At 39.7% G+C, this 26,856-nt stretch overlaps 1 protein-coding gene across 2 annotated transcripts; it reads left to right on the top strand.

Annotated features, from left to right (window-relative positions):
• Positions 1-1,010: 1,010 nt before the first annotated feature.
• On the top strand, positions 1,011-25,321 carry LOC131432049 (adapter molecule Crk). 2 transcript variants are annotated; one of them, XM_058598091.1, is made up of 3 exons: positions 1,011-1,348; positions 11,926-12,000; positions 12,066-25,321. In XM_058598091.1, the coding sequence occupies exon 3, from the start codon at positions 12,127-12,129 to the stop codon at positions 12,964-12,966; it is 840 nt and encodes a 279-aa protein (XP_058454074.1). In that variant the 5' UTR covers positions 1,011-1,348; positions 11,926-12,000; positions 12,066-12,126; the 3' UTR covers positions 12,967-25,321. The 2 variants fall into 2 exon arrangements, with proteins under 2 accessions (XP_058454074.1, XP_058454075.1); XM_058598092.1 differs by lacking the exon at positions 1,011-1,348 and adding an exon at positions 11,727-11,829.
• Positions 25,322-26,856: the final 1,535 nt, after the last annotated feature.

The following is a 26,856-nucleotide window of genomic DNA, read 5'->3' as shown; positions in this document are numbered from 1 at the left end:
TTCGTTTTTTGTATATACATGCGGGATTGGCGAATATCGAATAATAAAAAAAGAAAAGAGAATGACGAGAGAAATAAACAAGACACGTACGGCGAGATAGAGACGCAATTTCGCATGGACAATTTTGACAGCAGCCGGAATGCAGCCAGCCTTCTGACGGTTGCCAGAATTCCTCACAAGCGGGTACACTTGAAACACAATCTACGGATTTGACCTGAGGGAAAAATGGCATCACTGGTTGTAAGTGAGCTGTTCGAAAAGCCAATACGCTGAAAACACTATTGCCACCTACTCGACAATTCGCCACGAACTTCCAAAATGTTCCAGTACGCTCCTGCATTAAATAACTTAACATAACGATAACAAAATTATCCATCCTGTTATAGAAATATTCGAACTGCAACAAAAAAGTGTTCATATTGTTCACACGATTTCCCTAGGTGCAGAAGATAACTTGATCCCCATGCCGTATAATTCATCACACGCGAATTTGACGGGAATAAAACAAAAATAATCTTTTCTGGGTTGACATCTGCAAGTGTTCGCCAGGCTGAATGAGCAAATTTTAAACACAGTTGATATGTGAGTATGTATATATCAAGCGTTTTTTTTTTGAGAACGGCTAATAAGCCACCTGTCAACATCCACTTTCGAAAGAAATTGCAAGCGAGCTATGACAGAGTATTAAATTTAACACCAGACGAAAGAGAAAACTTTTCTCTGCCGTTTACTCTTATGACTTACTCTCAGGTAGTGCCGAGTCATTCGAAATTACCCTTCAAAGTGAATGTTGATGGATTGCTTATTGGACGTTATAAAAAACGCTAGATATCTGTTTTCTGAGCTATATTTGTTATCTCAGGAATAATCGAATTTCTTGCAATTCGAGCATGATTTTTTTTCAGTGTACCTTCTATTTCACTGCGCTTGGTAAGAGCTTTTTTGCTCTCCATAACGCAAAACATTGCTCTTGGAGAAAATGACAGGGAGTTTAAACTGTCAAACTGTCAAAAGCATAAAAATACGCCAAGTTCAGTGCTTTCGTCTTATTACTGTGTAGTGTTGTTCGACCGCTTAAATTGATTAATATTTCGGCCTTCGGAACGGTGTTTGTGGTCAACTAATCGGGGTGAGTTTGTCCAGCGGCAGGTTGTGGTACGCGATTCCTGTTGCATGAGTTGCGTTGCCCCCGAGCGGATCAGGAAGCAACGGCAAGTGTCGCACCGGTAGCTTTCGAGGCATTTCCGATGGCGTAACAGGGAGTGCTTAGTATTAACTTTTGTCGTCGCTCGTCGTCTTTCATTGAACTGCCCTGAGATTATAGGACGACGCATAGAAATCGAATCCGGTAAGTTGTTGCCCTCGAATGGAGATTCTCTTTCCTATAAAACTTGCGGTGTGATTTGGTGCTACGTTGAGATTTTTCCATTCCTTGAAATGACGACACCCATCCCTGTAGGAAGGGTGACAAGTTGAAAAGAAAACAAACAATTCATCTTGGTTTCAATCGGTTCATAAAAGCTGGAAGCGAGCTCTCAGAGCTTCTGAATGACCTTTTACTAGTGCAGATTAAGCATATGTTTGAGTATGGATAAGGACTTTTTAAATATATGGTAAATATGCTTGTAGCATATCAGTTGAAGAAGAAGATTACTTACCGTATACTGGAGCCGCTTTGGTATTATCTATTCAATAGGTGGTTTTTGGAATCTGCTACCAAAAGTTGCAATGAAATTGGCTTAAAAGGTAATATTCAAGTATTCTCATCGAAAACAAGCTCCCGAAATCAGAAAAAGAAACGAAAATAAAGTTGGAGGAATGTTGTGGGGCTGTTGATCCTGTAGATTACATCGTGAGATAGAAGTTTTGAGAGCTACGTGATGATCAAAACTCCACTGCCGATAAAGCACGCAGCGGCAGGCCCTACGAAGCAGAACAAAATCAAAATCACATCAACTGGTGTATGAAACCAGGGTAAAATAAATGACAATAATAAAAATAGTAGTTTAGTTTTTGAGGCAATATTCGTAACAACGTTTTTGAGGCCTATCTGAGTCAACGCATGAGTACAGGTACCATGGATTTTTTTTGTTCCGATTATAGAGGTTTTAATTTTAAGGTCTGTTTTTCTGACGTTATGAGCGAGGTTGGGAATCGAACCCAGCCGTGAAAGGCATCGACTTACTCATCACGCTATACCCGTCCCCAATATGGGGAAAATGTTCCATTTGACGGAGCGTTTCACTCGATATTATGAGATTGGAAACGTTACGTTAAGCTAAAGAAACTAGAAACTGTTGCATACGATAATTATCTTAAATTGAGGGTTACAAATCTTGAGTTATTTGGAGGAAATCATGAATGTTAAAAACCGTTATACGGGATAGATTCTTGCGGTAAAAGAGTTACGAGGCGTTACTTTTAAGGATTATTATATACGTCGCTCTTTTGTAAGTTTTAGGTGTTACTTTTTTGTTAGTTATAGGCGTTACGAAGCGTTACATGTGTTACGGTTTAATAAATTATAGGCATTATGAAGCGTTACATGTGTTATTTTCTTGTGAGTGATAGGCGTTACGAAGCGTTACATGCGTTACTTTTTTGTTAGTTATAGGCGTTACTTTTTTGTATGATATAGTCATTACGAAGCGTTACAAGCGTTACTTTTTTGTGAGACAGGCGTTACGAGGTGTTACATGCGTTACTATTTAGTAAGTTATAGGTGTTACGAAGTGTTACATGTGTTACATGTGAATCGCGTTACGAAGTGTTAACATAGTGAGGGTTCCATATCACCGAGCAGTATTCGAGTGTTGAGCGAACAAGTGAGCAGTGTTGAGCGAACAAGTGTGAAGCGCTTAGCAGTTCTAATAACAAATCCCAAGCAACGAGAAACCTTCGTAACTATGTAACCAATATGCTGCTTGTAATTCATTTGTTCGTCTAGATCAGGGGTTCCCAAAGTGGTCGATATAGACCCCTTGGGGTCGATATCCTTTTTGCGGGGGTCGACGTAAACGAAAACTGACTATGGGGGTCGACGAGGTCTAGAAATCGACCCCCTATTGTTTGAAATAAGTTACTATTTGAAATATTTATGCTTATGTTTATTTATTTAAGTTGTGTTTATTTGAACATCCGCAGAAATTCGTAAGTGTTGTACATTAATATAAAAAAGCAAGAAATTGAATTCCTAAAGGAATTTGTTGATGGGGGTCTGAGGCCTAAGTTAATATTAGTAAAGGGGTCCATGATCCAAAATAGTTTGAGAACCCCTGGTCTAGATAAACTCCAAGATCCTCGACACAAGTGACTCTTTCAATCGCTGCATCATGGAGGCAAAAATCAAACCGCAAAGGGTCTTTTTTACGAGTGAACGTGATAATAGAGCATTTGCTAATGTTTCAAGTAGTACGGTTGATCTCGCACCATCTTTTAAAAATGATCAGTTGTCATCCCTGAAGGTATGAAGCATCCTCTGCACTCTTGATTATTTGGTATAACTTTAAGTCATCAGCAAAAGATAGTCGTGGGCCTTCCAGTGAGTAATTTACATCGTTGAAATAAAGGAGGAAAAACAGTGGACCGATATGGCTTCCTTGAGGTATTCCGGAAAAGGCAAAGAACTCCTGTGATAGACTGTCATTGATTTTAACCGCCAGCCGTCGATTGTAGAGATAGGATTGCATCCATCGAAGAATACTAGAACCGAAACCCAGTCTGACCAGTTTGGCGATCGTGATAGCGTGATTTATTTTAACAAAAGCTGCGGAGAGATCCGTGTAAATAGCATCCGTTTGGAAGCCATTAGACATAGCATCCATTATGTACGTCGTGAAAGATAAGAGATTAGTAGCAGTGGAGCGTTTCGGCATGAATCCGTGCTGAGTTTCCGCGATGTATTGTTCACAGTGGTCGAAAATTTGCTTAAGAACTACTAATTCGAACAATTGCTGCTTAGGGCAGTAATTTCACGATAATTGTCAATGTTCTTTTTGTCTCCTTTTTTGTGAACTGGAAGCATGTAGGAAGATTTCCACATAACGGGAAAGACTCCGGTCGTGAGTGATAGTTGAAACAGTTGGCATAAGGGAGTTACTATTGCACTTGAACATCTTTTCAAGACAACTGCCGGGATACCGTCGGGTCCAGCCGAGTGTGAAGGTTTAAGTTTTACGATTGCCGTTAGTACAGCGTCGATGTCGATATTGATTAAATTCAAAGACTGGCTCGATATGGGAACATTAAGAGCTGCCCGAACGAATTTCACTAGAGGAAAGGTGCGATAATTCTGGGTGCACAATCGGATTGGCTCGAGAAGCAGAGGCCGAGTGTTCTGCCATTCTCATTTTGAACGTGATTCACTTGATTTTTGCTACACTTAGTCTGGATCCCTTCTATAAGATTCTTGGAAGCAAGACTAGATCAAAATATTATGCTTTATACGATTCAATCAATTTCTAACTATTAAATTAGGTTACACGATTATTGTTTGGTTTAATAATAGGGTCTGAGGGATTATGCTGAGAGATAGTTCTTTGCAAGGATGGCTTTTATCGTATCAAAGAACGTTCAATCTTCACTCTTCACACGATTCAATTAGTGCCATCAAAGAGAAATGGAAAACATCGCAACAACAAACACCCGGCATGGCTCATTTAACATAGAAGAGACACCAGTGCGAGAGTGAATTTCTCTCGATGACATTTCTGAGAATCAAAGGTTAGCACGCTGCTGTGGGGATTCTCTCGGAAGCAACAAACGGTCACTTATTCTCGTCTCGCGATCCGATTCTGTATGGGCAGTGGATAATTGCGGTAGAATCATTTTACTATTGCCGCTTATTCTAACTATGTGCATATAACCTTTGTATAAGTTGTGTCTATGAAAATATATGTGAATGCTCCACATAAGGGTTTTGAAATATTACAACCTAGTATGAGAAACATCAAGATGAACCATCGATTCGATTTTCTGCGATAATTGTTAACTTGCGATCCTCTCTTGGGAAATTCCACACAGCAACGATCATTATCAGACTGTATATTTTTTCATGGGCTGTGAAATACTCAGAGTATGAAGTGGAGCGAAGAAATGTAGAAAAATTCTCTCGCGGTTCATGTATTGAGAGACTCGAGTTCTTGTAGCATCTTCTGTCGGATTGAAAATGTTGTATACAATATAGATAGCAATATAGCAGCTTCTGTCAAATTTTCGGCAATCACCAACACTGGTTCTTTGTATTTAGATACATTTAAAGGAAAAGAATTATCTATTTTTTTGTCGTGAATACGACTTACTTTACTATGGGGAGCCTTTTCAAAATTAGCCATATGGAAGAATGGGCAGAACTTAATCGTGAATATCTCGACTTGTATTAATGGCAACAACATAATTCTTTCACTATTTCATCAAAAATATGATCAGGAATTTAGGATAATATTTTGAACAGTGTGAGATAACCACAAACAATTCGAAAATTAAGTTTTCTCATAATTTGAAAACAACCCGGAAAACTTTTTACTTTTGCTTGAGTTTTTCGCTCAAGGACGATGGTTTTGAGTTAGTCAGGCACATATCTTCAACTGAACGTTATAAAAGGGGAACCGTGGTCGAAAATCGATCATTTCTTCTTCGGCGTTGGATGAAAGCAGACATCGGGGCGAAAAGACGCATTCAAACAGCGGCATCAGAGAGCGCCCCTTCTGCGCGGTTGAAAACCTCAAACGCTATTAGGATTACTTCTTTGCAAATCGAAGGTAGAAATCATCAGTTTAGTGAAAATCCAAAATAATTTGATTTGCTTCGTGCACTTTTCGCTGTGCGAAAATCGTTCGAGAAAAATGTTTCGAACTGTGCTAAATATCGTAGAGAATTTCACCATTTGGTCCTTCTAAAAGGCAGAAATGAATCCTATACAGCATCTTGATAGTTTCTTTCAATGAAATATGCAAATCCGAAATGAGATAATCGACGTCAAAAATCGTTGAAAATTTTAGTAGTGAAAAGGGGGGAAAGTTTCGCAATTTACACAAACGATCAACTATCAATTCGAATTCGAAAGTGTAAAGAAATCGTGTCAGTTTTATTCGTATTCACGACGTCCAGTTATGTCTCTGACATTACACACCCATACTTTTTTTTTATTTAAAAGGTATTTTTATTCAGGCCTATTTGCGTACAAGCTTTACGTGGCCGAATTAGCCGATTTTTTAAATAATGCATTTTTTGAAGTGGATCTCGTTGTCACTCTTTTTCTAGGAGGAGAAGAGCTTCCACTTCCCTCCTGCGAGGGTTGAGGGGCACTTTGTTCGTGGCTCGTCTCGTCATCCATTGCCTCATCGGTTGTATTGTTGTTGGTGTCCGTCTTCGTTTCGTTTTCCTTGTTGTTCGTAGAAGAATTATCTATGATTATCGTCATAACACAACTTTATACTGAATTTACTTGCGCGCCACCGTGTTTTTTGTTTGTAAATGGAGATTTCAGTATGCTAACTACCCGTTGACAAATTAAAACATTTTTAAACTTTTTCGAATCAAGTTAAATGAGGGAAATTTATCAATAAATCACAGAGATACAAGTGCAGAATGATGCGGTGTTTTTATGGATGACGCAAAGCCTCCTATGCCGAACAAGAGAATGACGTCAATTTGGTCTGCTGGGATTGGTGAATGGAAACATAGGTCAATTCTAACCATTTTTTTCAATAGTATGCTATTGAAATACTGAAACGACGTTGCCATACATGTTGGAGTAGGAGGATGGGAAAAATTGACGACACAAAAACACATAAAAGCAGAAGTAAATTCTGCACCCCTAAGGGATGCTGAACAATCTGCTGAGGATCACATTTAGTGGAAGCAGAAGTAAATTCTGAACCTCTACGAGGTCCCGAACAGTCTGCTGTTAATAAAACCTCCAACCCCCGAAAGGATTTAGAGATCTTACAAAAGCGACACCATTCTGCACTCCCGGAAGAATGCAGAACGACTCGCAGTATGTACGAGCAGAAGTAAATTCGGTACCCCCTAAAGGATGCCAAACAATCTGCTAAACCCTATTTAAGGTGAATACAGAAAGGATTCATTCACTCCAGGAAGAACGATGAACCCTTCTGACTATAGCTCCTTACCACATTGGGTGAGAAACGAGAGAATATCCTTTAATTTTAGCTCCGCATACACAGAATCAACCATGTATGGAGAACCAAAAACCCGGATACGTAGCTGCGTCAATGCGGGGCAGTTACATATCAGATGATATGAAGTACCATAATCGCATTCACACAAATCACACGAATAATACTCAGCACGTTGAATAGTAGCCATGTGATAATTGAGTTGGCAATGTCCAGTCAGAGTTCTGACCAGAATACTGCAATGATGCTTGGAGAAATGCAGTAGACACTTTGACATTTTCAGATTTAAGCTATCTCACACAAGATCGCGTAAGTTTCTGCTTGGAATAAGTACAGTATCTACCAAGTGAATGAGACTGATAGACAGTAAACACCAGCACCAGCACGACCATTCAACAGAGAACCGTCCGTATGACAAACTATGTGTTCATCAAGTTGTCGTTCCAGACAACCAGAGAACCGTTCCTCACGAAAAGGATAGCTCACATTGAATGTTTTGAAAGGAAAACTGCATGTGAGAGTTAGGTCACTAGGAGCGAGTAAATACTCATCCCACGTAACCATTTGAGACCACAAGCGAGTGTGGCTGGTAGCATAATCTAATGGGTTACTGTTCCAAAGCCCTGTAACCTTAAGACGATATGCACAAGATAATGCTTCTTGTTTTAGGAACACATGTAGTGGTTTAATGCACAGTAGCGCCTCTAGAGCAGCAGTAGGAGTTGTCGTGAATGCTCCTGTCATCGCCATTAGGACCATCCTTTGGAGATGATTTAGCTTTGACTGAACTGTCGCGACTTCTCCTTTCTGCCACCATACAAGACATCCATATGCTAAAATTGGTCTAACAATAGTTGTGTAGATCCAATGAATATATCTGGGTTTGAGTCCCCATGATTTTCCAAAAGCTCGTCTGCATTGGCCGAAAGCCATTCAAGCTCTCTTAATCCTGAAGTCAATGTGAGCAGACCAATTCAGGAATCAGGAATCAGAACAAATTGGCTCAAATGGCACGTTCCCCTTGATATTTGGAGATTTGTGCCTTGCCATCAATTTGTTTTTAGCATCATTTTCCCGATATATAAGAGGGAAGGATTGAAAGGAAATGGTAAGGGTTGGACTAGGAGGATGGGAAAAATTGACGACACAAAAACACATAAAAGCAGAAGTAAATTCTGCACCCCTAAGGGATGCCGAACAATCTGCTGAGGATCACATTTAGTGGAAGCAGAAGTAAATTCTGAACCTCTACGAGGTCCCGAACAGTCCGCTGTTAATAAAACCTCCAACCCCCGAGAGGATTTGAAGATCTTACAAAAGCGACACCATTCTGCACTCCCGGAAGAATGCAGAACGATTCGCAGTATGTACGAGCAGAAGTAAATTCGGCACCCCCTAAAAGATGCCAAACAATCTGCTAAACCCTATTTAAGGTAAATACAGAAGGGATTCATTCACTCCAGGAAGAACGATGAATCCTTCTGACTATAGCTCCTTACCACATTGGGTAAGAAACGAGAGAATATCCTTCAATTTTAGCTCCGCATACACAGACTCAACCATGTATGGAGAACCAAAAACCCGGATACGTAGCTGCGTCAATGCGGGACAGTTACATATCAGATGATATGAAGTACCATAATCGCATTCACACAAATCACACGAATAATACTCAGCACGTTGAATAGTAGCCATGTGATAATTGAGTTTACAATGTCCAGTCAGAGCTCTGACCAGAATACTGCAATGATGCTTGGAGAAACGCAGTAGACACTTTGACATTTTCAGATTTAAATCTGGTAGAAATGCTTTTGTCTGAGCGCAAGTTTGCAAGCTGCGCCAGTAGCTGGCATGTTTGGATGCAGCCCAAGAACGAATCTTGTGCTTTATCCAACTAGTTGAAAGTGGTAAAGCTGGTTCAGGACCAACGAAATCATTCGTTGCACCAGCTCTAGCCAACTCATCAGCCCATTCATTTCCAGTAATACCAGAATGGCCGGGTACCCATAAGAAGTAAACAGCATTTGAAATGCTGAGGTCTTCAATTTGAGTTCGACATGCGATCACTAGATTCGACCGTGAGTCATTCGAACTGAGTGCTTTTAAGGCTGCCTGACTGTCGGAACAAAAATAAATACGTTTACCACAGATCCTCTGCTGAAGTGCCGATTGTACTCCACACAGAATTGCGTAGATTTCTGCTTGGAACACAGTACAGTATCTACCAAGTGAATGAGACTGTTCCAGCCTCATTTCACGACAGTAGACACCAGCACCAGCATGACCATTCAACAGAGAACCGTCCGTATAACAAACTGTGTGTTCATCAAGTTGTCGTTCCAGACAACCAGACAACCATTCCTCACGAAGAGGATAGCTCACATTGAATGTTTTGAAAGGAAAACTGCATGTGAGAGTTAGGTCACTAGGAGCGAGTAAATACTCATCCCACGTAACCATTTGAGACCACAAGCGAGTGTGGCTGGTAGCATAATCTAATGGGTTACTGTTCCAAAGCCCTGTAACCCTAAGACGGTATGCACAAGACAATGCTTCTTGTTTTAGGAACACATGTAGTGGTTTAATGCACAGTAGCGCCTCTAGAGCAGCAGTAGGAGTTGTCGTGAATGCTCCTGTCATCGCCATTAGGACCATCCTTTGGAGATGATTTAGCTTTGACTGAACTGTCGCGACTTCTCCTTTCTGCCACCATACAAGACATCCATATGCTAAAATTGGTCTAACAATAGTTGTGTAGATCCAATGAATATATCTGGGTTTGAGTCCCCATGATTTTCCAAAAGCTCGTCTGCATTGGCCGAAAGCCATACAAGCTCTCTTAATCCTGAAGTCAATGTGAGCAGACCAATTCAGTTTTGAGTCAAGAATAACCCCGACGTATTTAACTTGATCGACCACAGTGACCTCTGAACCGAAGAACTGTAACGGACGAGCTCCTGTGATTAGTGAAAAGCACCATTGATGTTTGCCCGGATTTACAGACAATCCAACCTGACAACACCATTGTTCAACAGATCGCAGGGCTTGTTGCATTAAATCAAAGAGAGTGTTAATGCTTATACCGGTCATCAATATATGATAATCGTCGGCAAAACCATAAGTCGGAAATCCAAGGTTATTAAGTTTCCTTAACAAACCATCAGCGACTAGGTTCCATAAAAGTGGGGATAGTACACCACCTTGAGGACACCCACAGACACTCAGCTTCCTAATCTCTGCTTGCCGAAGCGATGAACAAAGAAGTCGATTGCTAAGCATTGCGTGTATCCCATTTGTGATACTTGAAGGTATGCCATGACCACGGGCTGCTTCCAGAATTGAATTGAAAGACACGTTATGAAAGGCACCTTCAATATCTAGAAAAACTCCCAAGCAAGATTGCTTTTGTGAGAAAGCTTTTTCAATGTTGTACACAACATCATGTAACAGGGTTGTAGTGGACCTTCCACGCTGGTAAGCATGTTGCATTCCATGTGGTTGTTAAATTATATCAATAAATGACTAAGTTATTAACGTTCAAAATTATGACGAAAAAATGTTACGCGGTTATTTTTGAAACTTTTAATTGACCCCCGGCCCCGTATAGTGAAGAGTAAGGCATTTTTAATGCCAAAAATGTATCATCTCACTGATAGGTGGATTAAGTACTTTTTGCCTTTCTCATATAGAAAGGTTATGCAATCACTGTGAAAACCGACTTTTGAACCGAGGCCGATTTCCACAAACTTAGATGCAAATGAAAGGTTCTGTGGTTTCATACAAAATTCCTGAATATTATTTGAATCCGACTTCCGGTTCCGGAGTTATGGGATAAAATGTGCAAAAAAATGAAAATATGTGTTCTAACTTTTCTCATAGATGGTGCGGCCGATTTTCACAAACTTAGGTTCCGGATCCGGAAATATAAGGTGAAGTGTGTTAAAAATTGTATACCATCACTGAAAAGGGCGAAAAATCGTCAAAAGTTTTCAAAATCGACCTCAAATCTTCTCCAATTGATAGTTTTTATCAGTAGACGGTCAAACAAACCGATTTCGCTTATTCTTTCAAGAATCGAATAAAATTATTTTAAAGAATACCACCGTATTATATATGATAGTATGATTGATATGAGAAAGGCATCAAAACACCACTAGATGGATTAAAACAGGTTTTTAAACAATCTTCCGATGTATTCGATATTTGGTTTGAATTACCTACACGGCACGGTCGAGATGAGGTAGGCAAACAGACTGATTGGAGGTAGTCTCTGTACTTATGTATCGAACATGCTGCAGCCCAAGCACGTATCTACTTCGTATGAATGGTTCTGGGGCTGCTGGCGAGTGAGGCGACGACACTATGGTTAAGCACGACTAGTGCGGGGCTTTCCGGAAGAAGGGTCAGAGCCTATAGTGAAAATGTGTGACGATTGCATTTTACGCTTTTATCATCATACAAGAGGATAGCTTTTTGCTCTCCTTTTGCTGCTGATGCTGCTGCTGCTGCTGACACACACACGAGATATGTTTAGGTACAGTGAAAAGCGTGACTTTTGTAGATCACACTTTAGTGGCACTAATCTAGCAGCGGTTGCTGCAACGACGTCGCCGTTTGCATTGACGTTTGAAATGTGGGTAATGCCTTAATTGAAATGCTTCCTCCATTGAGAGAAAACGTCCCAAAAGTGGTAGGCTAAATTATGACGCACAAAGAAGGGAATTTGTTGGCTCACTTTCATTGTTTTGTGATAAACGTGTCTAACAATTTTTTCCACTTTTTTCAGGTTACTTGAACTCGAAGATTATTGATCCGTAATCCGTAATTGCAGTGAGATTGTTCTCTAGTTCTGGTTTATTCTGTAAGTATGAATGATGATGCCGTTAGTCTTGACCCTCCGATTAACATTGAGCTGTTTGTTTTCAGTGTCTGTCATCGTTTTTTGTAAGATTAAAAAAAACCATTCCGGAAACAAAGGTGGCTAGAAATGTCAACCTTTGATGTGTACAACCGGGCTGCCTGGTACTTCGGTCCGATGTCCCGCCAAGACGCCACGGACCTGTTGATGAGTGAACGCGAAAGCGGAGTATTTCTGGTTCGTGACAGCACCACCATAGCGGGAGATTACGTGCTTTGCGTTCGGGAAGATTCCAAAGTTAGTCACTACATCATCAACAAGATTCCAGCCGCCGATGATTGTTTTATGTTTCGGATCGGTGATCAAACGTTTTCCGATCTGCCGGATTTGCTGACCTTCTACAAACTGCACTATCTGGACACGACTCCTCTGAGACGACCGGCCAACCGACGGTACGAAAAAGTGATAGGAAAGTTTGATTTCGAAGGAAGCGATCCAGACGATTTACCCTTCAAGAAAGGTGAGATATTGGATATCGTCAGCAAGGACGAGGAGCAGTGGTGGACAGCGCGTAACAGCCGGGGACAGACGGGACAGATACCGGTTCCGTACGTTACCCGCTATGAGGACAACATTATCGATCGACCACCGAATGCGGGTGGTGCAGGAGGACCCAATTCGCTGCACCATGGGCCACCGGTTGTGGGATTGCATCATTCGGAAAACTCCAACATCTTCAAATCAAATCTGAACCGACAGCTGCCAGCGTTGGCCCGGGTGAAACAGGAACGGGTACCGAATGCGTACGACGAGACGGCCCTCAAGCTGAGCGTCGGCGATGTGATTAAAGTCATCAAAACCAACATCAACGGCCAGTGGGAGGGTGAACTGCGCGGCAAGGTAGGTCACTTTCCCTTTACCCACGTAGAGTTTATCGACGATGACGTCCAGCATTGGAGCGGACACTAGAAGGGACGCGCGACCAGTCGCAGTAGAGTTGTTTTATTTTATGTTCAACGAGGAATTTATTTAATTGTACAGATTAGTTTATGTTTAGGGTGTATGAATCATGAGTCATTTATGTTTTTATGTTTGTTATGACGTGGGCAGCCGATTCCGGAGCAAATTCAGTCTAGGATGTAAGTGTATAGAGTAGAAGACAGGTAAAACAAAAAAAGTAAATCATTCTAAACTGACAGGATTGTGAGCAGAACAATTTACATCCAATAGCATTCATCGAGTAGGAAAACAGGACGTTTTGTAAACTGAAAATAGATCAGCAAATATATTTAGTTGCTAACAGAAAAAACTCCAACCAACTATTGTAAAAATCGAAATCAAAAACTACCATAGTAAGTGAAACGAAAGGTTCAACAAGCACGGTCTTTCTTCGCATCCGCCGTTTCGGGAAAGCCACAAGTGAATTTTGCAAGATGCCAAGAACGGTAATGAGAACACGGTAGAGTTCGGTATTTCTAAATACTACGGAGGTTGATTTGCTGCTTTGTGCTAGAGACATTGAAAATAATCAGCAAACGAAGAGAGGTCAGACTATAATCAATACATTCTATTAACTCCTCACCTTTCAAATATTAGTTCGTCTTACATTCGCGTGGATTAATTTTTACAGATTTAGAGTACTCATATGACGTGAATAAACTATTGAGCAATCTCAAAAATTAACAGTAGAAAAAACGTGTCAAAATCAGGATCGACTTGATCAGAATTGAATGAAACTTTGCACACATTTTCAGTATGACAAACCGTTTGTTTGTTTTGCACGGATGGAGAGACCAATTTGACTCAGTACTGATTTTATAAAAGGGGGTAAGCAGTTTGCTATGGAAACTCTTCAAATTGTTGTAATTCGGAGACTGCTATTGGTAGAGAATAGTGTCAAACTAAGTAGTTCTAAGAAATCGAATGAACACTCTAGAAAAAATTACAGTAAGCTTCAAAACATGGCTTGCCACTTAAACAACGAGTGGGTTGTGTCAGAGACATAACTGGATGACATGAATACGAAAAAAATGAATGATTCAACATTTATTTACGTTTCGTCTTAGGCTCGTCAGTGCTGAGCAGTTCAAATTGAACCGCTAATCAGACGTAGATTTGCGAAACACTTTTCCTAATTGCACCGAAGCGCAATGTCTAATCTGACGTCTTGACGGAAAACGCAATGATTCAGCTTCTTTGATGTAATTGAATCTGAATTTTGTACCTAGAATTCTAGCACCGAATTTTCTAGCCAAATGCTAGCACTGAATTCTGAAACTAAATTCTCAATTTAGATGCTAGATTCTGGAACTGAGTTCTGAACCTGAACTCGAGAACTGAATTTTGCATTTGAGTTCTAGAACTGAATTGGGAATCTGGATTGAGGAACTGATCACTGAACCTGTGTTTTGAAACTGAATTTTGAAACAGAACTCGAGACCAGGATACTGTTTCGGAGCTGAATTTTGAATTATAGTTACAGAAGACCGGTCCAGAATTCAGTTTTCAAAATCGGATCCAAAATTCAGCTTCAAGACTGAGTTCTTTAATCCAGATGCGGAATTTAGTTCAAAAATCTTCAGAATCTAGTCCCTGAATTCAGTCACACTTTTAGAATTGTGGAAATGAATTTATTATCTCAAATCTAGACCTGCATTCTAAAGCTGAATTCTGAAACTGGTTTCTGGAACATTCATTTTAGAACAAAATTTTGGAAATACAACTGCGATTTGGATCTCAATTCTGGTCCTGAATTTCGGTGTGCAGTTCCAGAGCTTCAGGTTCAGAACGCAGTTTCCGAATTTCAAGTCTAAAAATCTGGACAGGAATTTTGGAACTAAATTTTTGTCTGAATCTCAATTCCAGTTATAAAAATCTGTTTCAAAATTCAGATCCCAGATTTTTAGACTAGAGATTTAGATCCCAATCCTGAATTTTTACTCAAATTAAGTTCCAGAGTCCAGGTTTTGAATCAAGATTCTGATCTCAGTTTTAGATTTCGGTTCCAAAATACTGACTTAGAATCAAATTCTTCCCCGACGAATGACCAATTATGGGTAACTGACTTAGAATCAAGTTCTCAAATTTGGTTTAACTTCCAGCAATTTGGAACTCGGTTCTGAACCAGGACGAGGTACTGAATTTAAGATCTGGATTTCCAAATTGAACTCTAGAATTCGATTCTGGATCTGGATTCTGGTCTGAACTGGAAGAGGCAAAGCTACGTTGGTTAGATTGAATGAAGCATCAAATTTTCACCTTTTCTCAATTCAAATGTTCTAGAAAACTTGAATTTTTAGCTATTTGTGGTTATCTCATACTTAGATTTGCACTATACTGATGGTTTTCATCTCCGATTTGCAAAGAAGCAATCTTTATAGTTCTTTAGATAACATTTGAAGCCATTGAAATGGCTGTTTTTACATAATGTTCCCTATCGTTGACCAACCTTTCGTTGTATTTTGCTTCAATGCAAACGACCAGCAGCAGGATGACGCCATCGGTCTTCTTTGAAGAGAAACTGGCTCTGCAAATATCCCGTAATTGATTCAAGACTGAACTGAATTCTTAATTCTGGAACTGGAACTGCACCTGAACCTACCGAAATTATGCACTTGCTTTACTTCCTGCTTTTATAACATTTATACCTATCCAGGTACGAGAAAGGCGCCATGAGTTTTCTTGTTTGATACTAGTTAATAGCAAACATTTTAGAAAACTTTAATTTTGAACTATTTGTGATAAATGTCATTCAACTGAAAATGGTATCATAAATTGAGGATCATATTTTCGAAGGCATGTAGCAAAAATTATGTTGATACGTTAGATGCAATTAGAGATATTCAGGTAAATTTTGAACAGGCGCCCCATAGTAAAGTAAGACGTATTCACGACAAAACAGTCTTCATACTAAGCTGAGTAACTTTCGTGAAGACATCAAATAACTCAGATCAACCGTTATATCACTAGCAGCAGTGGTGCTTGATATATTAAGGAATGAGCCACTGTTCGGATCTTGTGTCGGTTTATCTTTAATAATTTTATGTACAAATGTCGGATTGTTTTGTGGTATTCGAAAGTATTCTTCCTCATTAAATTTCCTACGAAAATGACATATGCACTGAATTTTAGAGTCTATAAGGTATACCAATTACATTCTGCCAAAGCCTAATATCAACTTTACTGATACCGTCGAAATCATCAGGAAGGTTGTCGGATCGCAAACGTCTGTCTTCAATAAGCGCTACCAGTGAAATCAAAAGCAAGAAGACATTATCAGCTACGGAGGGAAGGAAAACCGTGCACTTCTATTTCAAAGAACATGACACGGTTTTGTCGTCTGTGGCCTTAGAGCGCACTGCTTCACAGACATATGAGCCAAGGTTACTTTCGGCTGAAACAGCAGAAGCTCCTGTTACACTTCATAATCTGATCGACGACTATCAACGGCTCGACAATCTCAAGGCGGACACATCCATGATCGAGCGCCAATTAAGCTCGAAACCAACTGCGCACGCAGTCCGGGAGAAGGGAAATTCTTATCAGCAGCAGTCTTCAAAATCGGAAGATAAAACACCTCGCAAACTTTGTTGACAATGCGACCAAATGCACTTCGTTCGGGATTGTCCTTTTTCGAACCACCAATGCTATGCAAAGTGCAACCACAGTGGTCAAAATCAATTTCATGTCAAAATCAATTTCCATGTCAAAATCAGTTTCTTCTGGCGAAGAGAAGAAGTTATCGAACAGACGAAGAAAATTTGGGGAAGCCAAATCCCAAAGAATCTTTATCGGGAACCACATTGCTCAACATTCAAGCAAGGCTATCGAAAGCGAAAGTACGTAACTACAATCGTTAACGGCGTAGAACCAACGATTCAAGTCATGAACGCATCGGGAAAGCCGTTTTGCCTTTCTCATATAGAAAGGTTATGAATCACTGTGAAAACCGTCTTTTGAACCGAGGCCCGGAGGGCCGAGTGTCATATACCATTCGACTCAGTTCGTCGAGTACGCAAAATGTCTGTGTGTGTGTGTGTGTGTGTGTGTGTGTGTGTGTGTGTGTGTGTGTGTGTGTGTGTGTGTGTGTGTGTGTGTGTGTGTGTGTGTGTGTGTGTGTGTGTGTGTGTGTGTGTGTGTGTGTGTGTGTGTGTGTGTGTGTGTGTGTGTGTGTGTGTGTATGTGTGTATGTGTGTGTGTATGTGCGTATGTGTGTATGTAACGTTTTTTTGCACTAACTTTTCTCGGAGATGGCTGAACCGATTTTCACAAACTTAGGTTCAAATGAAATGTCTTGAGGTGCCATAAAAAACTCCTGAATATTATTTGGATCCGACTTCCGGTTCGGGAGTTATGGGGTAAAATGTGCAAAAAAAAAGAAAATATGTGTTCTAATTTTTCTCATAGATGGCGCGACCGATTTTCACAAACTTAGATTCAAATGAAAGGTCCTGTGGTCCCATGCGTAATTCCTGAATTTCATGCGGATCCTACTTCCGGATCCGGAAATATAGGGTGAAGTGTGTTAAAAATTGTATACCATCACTGAAAATGGGGAAAAATTTTTAAAAAATTCTAAATCGACCTCAAATCTTTTCCAATTGATTGTTTTTATCAGTAGACGGCCAAACAAACCGATTTCGGTTATTCTTTCAAGAATCGCAGAGAATTATTTTGAAGAATACCACAGTATTATATATGATAGTATGATTGATATGAGAAAGGCATCATTACACCACTAGGTGGATTAAAACAGGTTTTTTTCTTAAGTTTCATTGCGACGTCACCATCAACGGTAACACTGAAACAAGAAATATATCCTCGATATCGACTGGATCGAACTTTTCAAGTTGTCCTCAGTTCCCATCAATTCGGTCTACCAAGTAAAAACATAATCGGTCGAACAGCGAATTCGTAAATTTGAAACGATTCCTTGGGACATTGCAGAAAAGACCAACCAAGCGACCAATTCAATTCCTTCAATACCATTCCATTGGTGGATGCCGAACAAACACGGTTGGAAACGTCTGGTATAATCCAGTCTGTCGACTTCTCCGGATGGGGCTGCTCATATTGTGGCGGTACGTAAGCCAAACGGACGGGTTCGCATTTGTGCGGACTACTCGATGGGATCCGCTTCCAACTCCTGAAGAAATTTTCGTTCAACTCAATGGCGGCAGTACAGTGTTCAGCATCATTGATTTGTCCCCGATGCGTATATACATTGATTCGAAGTTGATGATAGTACCAAGAAGCTACTTATCATCAACACGCATCGTTGTCTGTATTAGTTTAATCGCAGGAGTAAAGTCCGCTCCAGGCGCTTTCCAACGTTTGGTGGATGGAATGTTTCAGATGTTTGAGATATTTTTGGTGTCCGCTCTGTTATGATTCTCAAAAAACTTGAAGTCGCATCTAGCACCATTCAATTTATTGTTCTAACGGTTGAAGGAGTATGGATTTCACGTCAAAACAGAAGTACCATAATCAAAGAAGGCATTCGTCCTAATCCCGAGAAGTTGAAGAGCATTACTCTTCCTCTTCCTGCCCCGACCAACGTTTCTGAATTACGGCCGTACCTAGGAGCGATCAAATTCTATGACAGATTCGTTCTCACCATGTACGAGTTACGTCATGCGATGGTAACCAGCTGCTGAAGAAGGAAGCAAAATGGCGATGGACTCCAGAATACCAACGCGCCTTTAATGAATTCAAGACAGCGCTTCCGTCGAATTTGCTACTACCTCACTACGATTTTAAGCTATCATCCATCGTAGCAGCAGACGCGTATTAAATAGTGGGATAGGTGCAGTCATTTTCCACCATTCCCGATGGAAAGATTAAGGCTGTTCAACGTGCTTCAAGAACGCTCGCATCCGCAGAGCGGAACTACGGACAACCTAAGAAAGGAGCTCTCGCGTTAGTCTATGCAGTAACAAATTTTTGGTAGGACGTCATTTCACTCTGCTAAGCTACCACAAGCCACTACTGTCTATTTTTGGTTCCAAAGAAGGCAAACAAACTGCAACGCTGGGCACTTGAGATGCAGCCTAGCACCGAATCCAACCAATCGAAAGATGAATAGGTTATCGCAGCGCTCACTTCAGAGCAAGACTTATTAAGTATTCTTTCTGACGCGACGCCACATAAAATTTGTAACATTGCAGGAAGCAACATCAACAAATGTCAACTTTTAACTATTATCAAGCACATTCGTAACGGATGGCTCTCCTGCTCCAAGAATCTCCACTGCAGCTCAACTATATTACAACAGACGAGAATCTCTCAGCCTAATCGACGGTTGTGTAATGTTTGGCCACAGAGTCATTGTTCCTGAGATGTTCTCACGAAGGATTCCGAAATGGTACGCATTAAAGTAACAACGACATTGAAGGTTACGTCAACCGCTGCACGAAATGTTTATTGGCGGCCAAGGCCTACAAAGAAGACATTGGAATCTTTACCGATTCCTGCCAAACCCTGGTCCAGCATACATATCGATTAGACAGGTTGAGTCTATCTCTATAGTAATAGTTCATCCCTTCTCTAAGTAGCTTGAAGTACATCCAACAAAATCGACGACAACTAAAATCACCACCACTGATTCAAACCTTCGCAGCATTCGGCAATCCAGAAATAATAATCTCCGACAATGGAATTCAATTTTCAAACAACCAATTTAAAGCATTCTGTACAGATCAAGAAATACGTCATATTCGTATTGTTTCGTACTATCCGCAGTCCAACGGTTTAGCCGAAAGACTCGTGGATGCTATGAAGAGAAGCCTACGGAAAATCACTCGAAGAAGTACTGCGCGTCTTCCTGAATGTTTACCGCTCTATTCCTACTACGCTGATTTGAAAGCTCCCGCTAAATTTATGTTCGCAGACCAATACATACCGTATCGTAAAAAAGAACTTTAGCACGGATGACAATCTCTTAAGGATCAACATCGTCTGATACGGTCACATGCAAACCAACTCAACACTCGATTTCCTGAACCCAGTACAGTAGATAACCCAACATTATTTTCGGGTTTTTTCTATGGTTTCGGATTAACGGCTTCAAAAATTCCCAATGTTCCTGTAGGATGAATCTAATGAAACTATCCTGACAAATTATTCTTTAGAATATGAAGGTATCAGAAGATAAGGAATCAGAACCTTTACAATCGACAACACCAATTCTAGAGGAAGGTCATCTTCCAGTTCGGTTCAAGCCCTACTGTATGATGAAACCTTGAAGGTAGTTGGATCATAGCAACCTACGATCATATAACAACTGACACGAATCCTACTTTAATTCATTTTTTGACTGACTTCCAATAAAGCAACAGCTAGAATCGCTCAATCCGAGAGTTTCCGGATACAACAATAACAGATATACTGGCTTGAACAATTTTTTTCTAAATCCCTTGTAAATTACTACCACCTCGACTGTTCGTAACTAGCTTTCAAAACATTCCACTACGTTCCGTTTCTCCAGATGTTTGGGGTTTGTGCGGTTAGTGGAATGAAATTAAACCGATTTCGAAAAAAAATTGTTTTAAAAGATGAGGAGAAAATTGCTGGAATATCTAAGGATATTGCTTTATAGATAAAATGTAGATTTCGATTGAATTCTGTTTTTGAAAACATTCGTAGCAACATTCTAAATGATATTTTAAAAGAAGAAATTAAGAAACTATATAGCATTCTGAACGTGAAAACTTTAGAATGAAATTATCCAAAAAATACTCCCTTGGTTTTTCAACTTTCCTGAGTAAAGTCAAATTTGCAGAAGAGTGCGAATCCGAACGAAAATGGCTTCTTTATACAAAATTCGAAAATTTACGTTCCAAACCATTCTGAAGACAGACCTCTAAAACCTTCCATTCGGATTTTGGTAATAAAGTGGTTATTTTGGACAAAGAAGATTACGATGTTCAAATAATCCATAAAATTAAGAACGGCCCTAATAGAAAATAAAGAACCAGACATTCTTAAACGAGTTGAAAAAACTCTGAAAGATTGCAATTTTGGTTTACCAAAAGTTTACAAACCTGGCAATGAAATGAGAGAAATTATTTCTTCAGTTACAGCTCTCACACTAAAAACCTCCAAATGGCTACTAAAAGAAACGTTAAAATTCTTCATAGTGGAATTTAAGGGGATTTTCATTTTTGTTCAAAACCGGTTCAAATTCTCCTGCATCCTCCTATGGAACATGTAGATTTTTTTTATTCCAACTGCAACTATAGGAACACTTCTGACTTGATTTCCCTAAGAACAGAAGATAACTTTATCTCCAAGCCGCATAAATCACACACGAATTCGATCGGAATAAATTAAAGATAAACTTTTAAACAGCAAAACAAAAATTCAGCGTTAAGTGAAAGTAGCACCTAAATAATGTCGCGATGTGAATGCTGCACCCAAAATAGTGTCGATCGTGGTGACATCTGCAAGTGTTCGCCACGCTGTTTGAGTAAAATTTAACACACAGTTGATATGTGAGCCTGTATATCTGTTATCTGTTTTCTGTGGTGAAGCTGAAAACAAAATTTTGTCCCAGTCTGTTGTTCAATCGATTTCCTACACGCTTACTTGTTGCACAACCTAAAATTGGTTGGTTTACCTAAAATTGAGTAGAATCTTATTAAAACGATTGATACGATGTTTGCTGAAAGCGTCATTGACTTTGAGTGACATTCGTCGCACATCGATCAACTTTTTTTTTGTGCAGATAATCAATATTTGAGGAGGTATGGTTTTCGTAAACGTGGGTAGCATCTACTCAATTATACGAAAACCATATCTACTCAATAATTGAGTAGTTGTATAAAGAAGAAGTTGACATATGTGCGACGAATGTTTCCAATGTATATCCAATTTTCGTTAGAACATATTTTGATGCAACTCAGTAGTCACCGGTAAGCGTGTAGAACTTTTTTGAATCAATTTTTTTACAGTTAACACTTTCCGAGATACCGTGATAGAAGAAAAATGCATACAAAAAAATCATTCGCCCTTTTTCAAAGTCACTCTCAAGTGCATCTCTACATTCGTAAAAAAAGACGTTTGCGTATTTTCCTTTTTTTCTGAGTATGTGAAGTCTGATGATCTTCTAGGAATTTTGTCTAAAACGGATGAAGCGTAGAAAAACTTTGAAGCTCTAGCATAAAGCACAAACGAACCTCCCGTGAGAAAAAGAAAACGAAAGGAATAACTTTGAAGTCCAAAGTAAAACATGCGCGAAAAACGAATCTAGTAATCAATTAAGACGTAAACTTATTAACAACGATCCCGTCGTCAACTACCAGAAACTGTATGTAGTGTATCTGTAGAAAGCATGTATGTAAAAACCATTCAAAAAAGTATCGGATTACGAAAAAAAACTACGAAAGATTTCGATTTTGCTAAATTTAGAATTGTATGATTTGTGAGATGTTTTGAGAACAGAATCAAAAAAAAATCAATTCAATAGGTTTCTACCGAACAGCACACTAACACACTAATGCCAAATAACAACAAATAAGATACAAACAGAAACGAACAAAATGGGTCCAGATTATATGAAATTCCGTCGAAGGCATAGCCTCTTCCTGCAAGAGACACTAGAGAGAAGATAGTCAGCTCGAGTTCTCATCATTTCATAGTTAAGTAGCATGTTGCGAATTGTGTGACAGTTCTCTTCCAACGTTCAAACCTGGTTGATGATTTGTAGAAGTTTTATATTATAGGATTCTCAACAAAAATTTTTTATAATTGTGCAGCTTAGGCAAATCTGTCATTAGTTGATGAATAGTTTTCACTGTACAATAGAATTTGAAATACGTCGAACGCGGGGTGGTAGATGACCGGGGAAATCAGGAAATCCGGGAAAGAGTAGGGAACTTGGTTTCACCTGGAAAAAGTAAGGAATTTTAGTGCAAAACCGGAAAAAATATTAGCAGCCCAAATGTAAGTAACAAGTTTTTTTATTCCACAAGTGAAAAGTAGGAGGCAATACCTTAAGTTGCGTTTGAGCGAGAAGTTTAGTAAAAGTGTTACTGGTTCTATTGGAAATGAACTAACTTTCTATAGAAGTGTATAAGTTGATGTCCAAAGCGGCGTCAAATTGGAGTCTTCAGACGAAATTCTTCGCTAATTTGAATAATAGAAAACACTCCACTTACCATGCCATGCTTTTTCTTGTACGATCTTCGCCACAGTTACCTTTCTTACGTCCGATTTGCTTGCAGTCGTTGGAAATGTGCTGTGAAAATGAAAAATTCATGAATGAAATGCATCAAGCACCATACTTTTCCTTTTGACAAATATTAATGTCGTTTTCGCTTGATGCCAAACCTAACCCAGTTTTCACCCAAACTGCTGTCAAACCGTTTGTTTGAAGCTAGTTTCGAACCTAGTTTTAACGTTGTTGAACTGAAAATCGAGTCAGTTCCGAAGCTGGTTTTTATTTTAGATTTGCTCAAACCCCCGTTGCTAAGTGCGAAACCAGCACAGTTTTCGTGAAAATTGTTTGTTTGATGCCCTGGGTTGGTTTCAGTTTTCTCCAGCGAAAACGACATAAAAGTCATCATTTCGATGCGGAACTTCAATTTCTATTTCTATGGTTTCCCGACCTCTATTTCTATGCGAACAGGACAACTTATTGGCTAGTTTTATAATCCAATTGTTATACTGTGTCTATACATGGTTGACATAAACTCGTGAATTGTGGTATAACTCACTGATCATACTTTTCATGAAATAAAAAACATTCAAGAAATGTGCTGAGATTGGACCGACAAGAGATTGAAAATTGAACTTGATTTAAAACGTCAAAGCAACTCATGGCCTGCTTGTGATTACACTTTAGTTCTGCCAATAAAGCTCGCTTCCGTCAATGGCTATAATTGACACTATTTCCAGTAAGAAAGTTTAGTATTTTTCTTGTTCGTGAAACTAGTTCAAAACTTGACTACAATGCTATAAAACTACAAAATCACCGAGAAGAGAGTAGAACTGTGCACACAATTGCGACATGATCCCAAACAACCCCATCGACAGTAGCAGCAGATTAGCAAAGCACAAGGCCTTACTAGCTAAACCAACTGGAACTGTGTAGAATCATGACGTTGACAACTAGTTAGGCATCCTTACTTCAAACGGAATAGGCTTGTAGGTTTGCGGTTTCGCGATAGCAATTGTGTTAATGCTTTTGCATTTTGAGTAGCTTGCATTCTGCGTCCCGTTTTCGTTTTTTGGTTCGCTTAGTCAGCACAATTTTGTAGATATGGTACGAGATGAAGAGAAAGTGTATTTTATATTCTAACAAATCGATACAGTGGAAGTATAAATAGGCATATTTATATATTTTATACATAATTATTTGTGAAGTTCTCAAAAAAAAACCATTTTGAACAAATCCATTTTTAGGAAGAATAGAAATTTCGTCTTCGCTGAACTCATCCTCTAATCAGGTTTTGTATCGAACAATCTAAAAAAAAACTATTTCAATTCCAATCTCGTTGAAAAGTTGTGAAAAATGTTAATGACATTTCCATTCGATAAACCCCACGAATTGCCAATGAAAATTTGGTTGATGCAATCAATCGATCATACAATTACTAATCTTAATGTGCAATACGAAAACAAAAAAAAAAGAAGAAACAGAATCACCGCCACAAATAAAGCAGAAAATGACCGAGTCAACAACACAATCTAATTAGCACGTAAGTTTTCTGAGAAGGCTGAGTTGATCTTTGATCGAGAAGGAATAGGGTCAGGGTCGTTTCGATTCACTCGTGTAAACCAGTTCGAAATTTAATAAAGTTAGCGTTATTCTCAAGTTAAGACAAACAAGCTTTCTCCTTTACTCCTTCAGAGAATGAACATAAGAAGTATACAACCCTTACAATAGGCGCAAGTAAAACTCTTTCAGGACAAATACAAAATAGACAGATGTATGCGTAGCTTGTAGAATTTAGTTAACGCTCCATGTACGAAATAATTACACTATATATAAATAAAATTTATTTAAGAGAGAAGATAAAATATATTGAGCGAGAATGGACTCGAAGTAGAATGCGGTCACAAAACAACCGAAGAAGCGAAGCAGAATATAATTTTCAAAGTGAGTCGTACGGTTGATGCGAAATGAACGATTATTCCAATCTATCTATCACATTGAAGTATTCGTAAAAATTACATAGACGAAATGACTGCAGTATCCGAAAATGGAATCGTGTGAGCTTTTGGGTCAGTGGAAACAAATGCTCGATCCGATACAATCCAGTACGGAACCCATTGAAGGTACTAGCCGGAAATAAAGATACAGTCAAATTGCTTGAGTTTGAAATAGGGCCGTTTTCGGAAGTGTCGTTTTATGATTCATCTCTGGAATGTTGTTCGGAAAAGATTGGAATGACGTTTCCGAAAATGGTCTGTATGTTACGTATGATGAAAGAAAATACTGTCCAGTTTAGGTTTATCTTTTACCGTAGAACTAAGCCATTTTGACACGGATGAATATTCGATTCGTTATGGATATAAGGGATGGAATGATAACAAATTTCAAGCCGGAAGTCAAGTGGTATGGACGAAGAAAACACAACACCGCATTTACGAATGAAGCACACAGCATGCGGTGTTCGATTTCATACTCAATACTGCCTACAAGGTACATTCTAGAGTCCTGTTCAGTAGACAGACGTCCGTTGGCGGAATCTTTCGTTGGTGAATACCAATGCGGTTTTCGAGAAGGACGTTCAACGACGGACCAGATGTTCGGGAGTGCAATTTGCGTATTCATCAACTGTTTGTAGATTACAAAACAACGTACGACTCAGTGAAACGAATTGACGAATTGTGGCAGATCATGTCAGAACATGGCTTCCCGGCAAAGCTAATTAGACTGATTCGTGCGACGCTCGATGGATCGTAATCAAGCGACACGATAGAGGGCGACGTGCTCTCAAATTTGTTGTTCATTATAGCGCTCGAAGGTGCGATACAAAGATCCGGCGTGAAGAGAAACGGAACCATTATCAATAAGTCTCACATGCTTACCTTACCTAACAGCTATAGGCCTGGGGTGTCCTTTGCTGTATCAAGCATACGTCTCCACATAACTCGGTCCATGGCTGCTCGTCGCCAGCCACTCAAGGCACGGATGCTTCTGAGATCATCCTCCACTTGATCGATCCACCTTGCTCGCTGCGCTCCTCTTCTTCTTGTACCAGTCGGATTAGATTCAAGAACCATTTTCACTGGGCTGTCGTCCGACATCCTTATGACATGCCCAGCTCATCGTAGACGTCCGATTTTAGCTGTCCGTACGATGGGTGGTTCTAGAGCCTTTTCCTCTCATGTATTTTGTTTTTGAAGCATTTATGGCCAGTCCGATAAGCCTAGCTTCAGCTTTCCCAAAGCCAAAGAGTTGTACGGACTTTCGGAAGATCGTGCCACTCGTGTCGATCTTCGCTCTTCGAATCACACCTTCCAAGGCAATATTGAACAAGATACAAGAAAGTTCTTCACTTTGACGTAGCCCTCTCCGAGATTCGAAGGGACTCGAGAGCGTCCCAGATACTCGGACGTAGCACATCACTCTATCCATCGTTGCTTTGACCAATCGCGTCAGTTTATCCGGGAAAAAGAGGTAAGACAAACAACTGGAAAGACTGTCCTTATAATCAGAGATGTCTATCTCCTCTGTGTGACGAAGAGCAAGCAAAATTTCTCCCCTCGCACTGACAACTTCAACGACAGCTCTTCTCTTTCACATTTATACACCACTGTTGTGTAAAGTGTACACACATCATGAGTGCGTTTGTTTATTTCCTTTTACCTCTTCCACTGAATCGCACCCAAGTGCTAGAGCATTTGCTAATA

This window comes from Malaya genurostris, chromosome 2 (genome assembly GCF_030247185.1).
Source record: "Malaya genurostris strain Urasoe2022 chromosome 2, Malgen_1.1, whole genome shotgun sequence".
NCBI lineage: Eukaryota > Metazoa > Arthropoda > Insecta > Diptera > Culicidae > Malaya > Malaya genurostris.
This window is presented reverse-complemented; position numbering and strand designations above follow the sequence as displayed.